General features: G+C 36.6%; 1 protein-coding gene across 1 annotated transcript in view; it reads left to right on the top strand.

Moving 5' to 3' along the window:
- The window catches only part of filip1a (filamin A interacting protein 1a), a 13,286-nt gene that overhangs the window by 8,399 nt on the left and 4,059 nt on the right, over nt 1-828 (top strand). Inside the window, exon 6 of the mRNA XM_016258196.1 lies at nt 585-609. Within this exon, the coding sequence (XP_016113682.1) occupies nt 585-609 (25 nt within the window). The remainder of the gene's footprint in view (nt 1-584; nt 610-828) is intronic.

Raw genomic sequence — 828 nt, 5'->3', positions numbered from 1 at the left:
CTTGAAACCATCAAGACTTTCATCCGAGACTGCATCCGGACACTCGTCAATGACCAAGGCAATGCAAGTATCGTACATTTAATTAAACGAAACAGAGGTTTAGTATAAGCTATGGACCCCGTTATAAACAGCGCTGATGGTTTTACTCAGGTGGTTAACTGACTCTTTTCATAGCTTCATTGTCTGGTTCAAGTCTCATTTGCCCTTTCCCCATGTATGAGTGATTGTATGTTTGTTTGTTTAGATTAGTTATGTGTGTTAGCGTTTAGTTAATAAAACTTTTGAGTATAGATTACATGAGTTTCTGATTCTGCTTGTGAATAATGTCCCTTTATGATTTGGTCCTTGTTACATGCTCTAATGCATTGTTAGGCTACTGTAAGAAGGTTGTTTTCTGTGGCCATGAAAATATCCTTTCTTAGAGTTGATATGAAATTACACAAAATGTTCGCTGGATGAACAGATTCGTTGATGGCAATTTAATTCTGCTACAGTTACTACTGCTCATATAAATAATTGTAATTAATAATAATTAATTGTAATTATTAATATACATTTCCCTTTTGAGCTGATTTCCTACACACACTGACCTGAAAAAAACCCCCAGCTGTCATTAATGGAGCCCTACAGGGTGGAGGGAAAGGCTGAGAGCACTGAACAAATAACATCCATGTTTACATTTAAGTCTACTGTCAAAGAAAATTAATGTTTGCCACTTTCTGCAATTGTTATATGTTGCAGAGATGCAAGACACATAGATTTTTCTCGGGAATTATATAGGGAAGGAGACTTGGGGTTTGGCAGCAGTGTTGCCTTTAAAGGGTTAGT

Source organism: Sinocyclocheilus grahami, unplaced genomic scaffold (assembly GCF_001515645.1).
Source record: "Sinocyclocheilus grahami isolate Dianchi unplaced genomic scaffold, SAMN03320097.WGS_v1.1 scaffold1655.1, whole genome shotgun sequence".
NCBI classification, from domain to species: Eukaryota; Metazoa; Chordata; class Actinopteri; order Cypriniformes; family Cyprinidae; genus Sinocyclocheilus; species Sinocyclocheilus grahami.
This window is presented reverse-complemented; position numbering and strand designations above follow the sequence as displayed.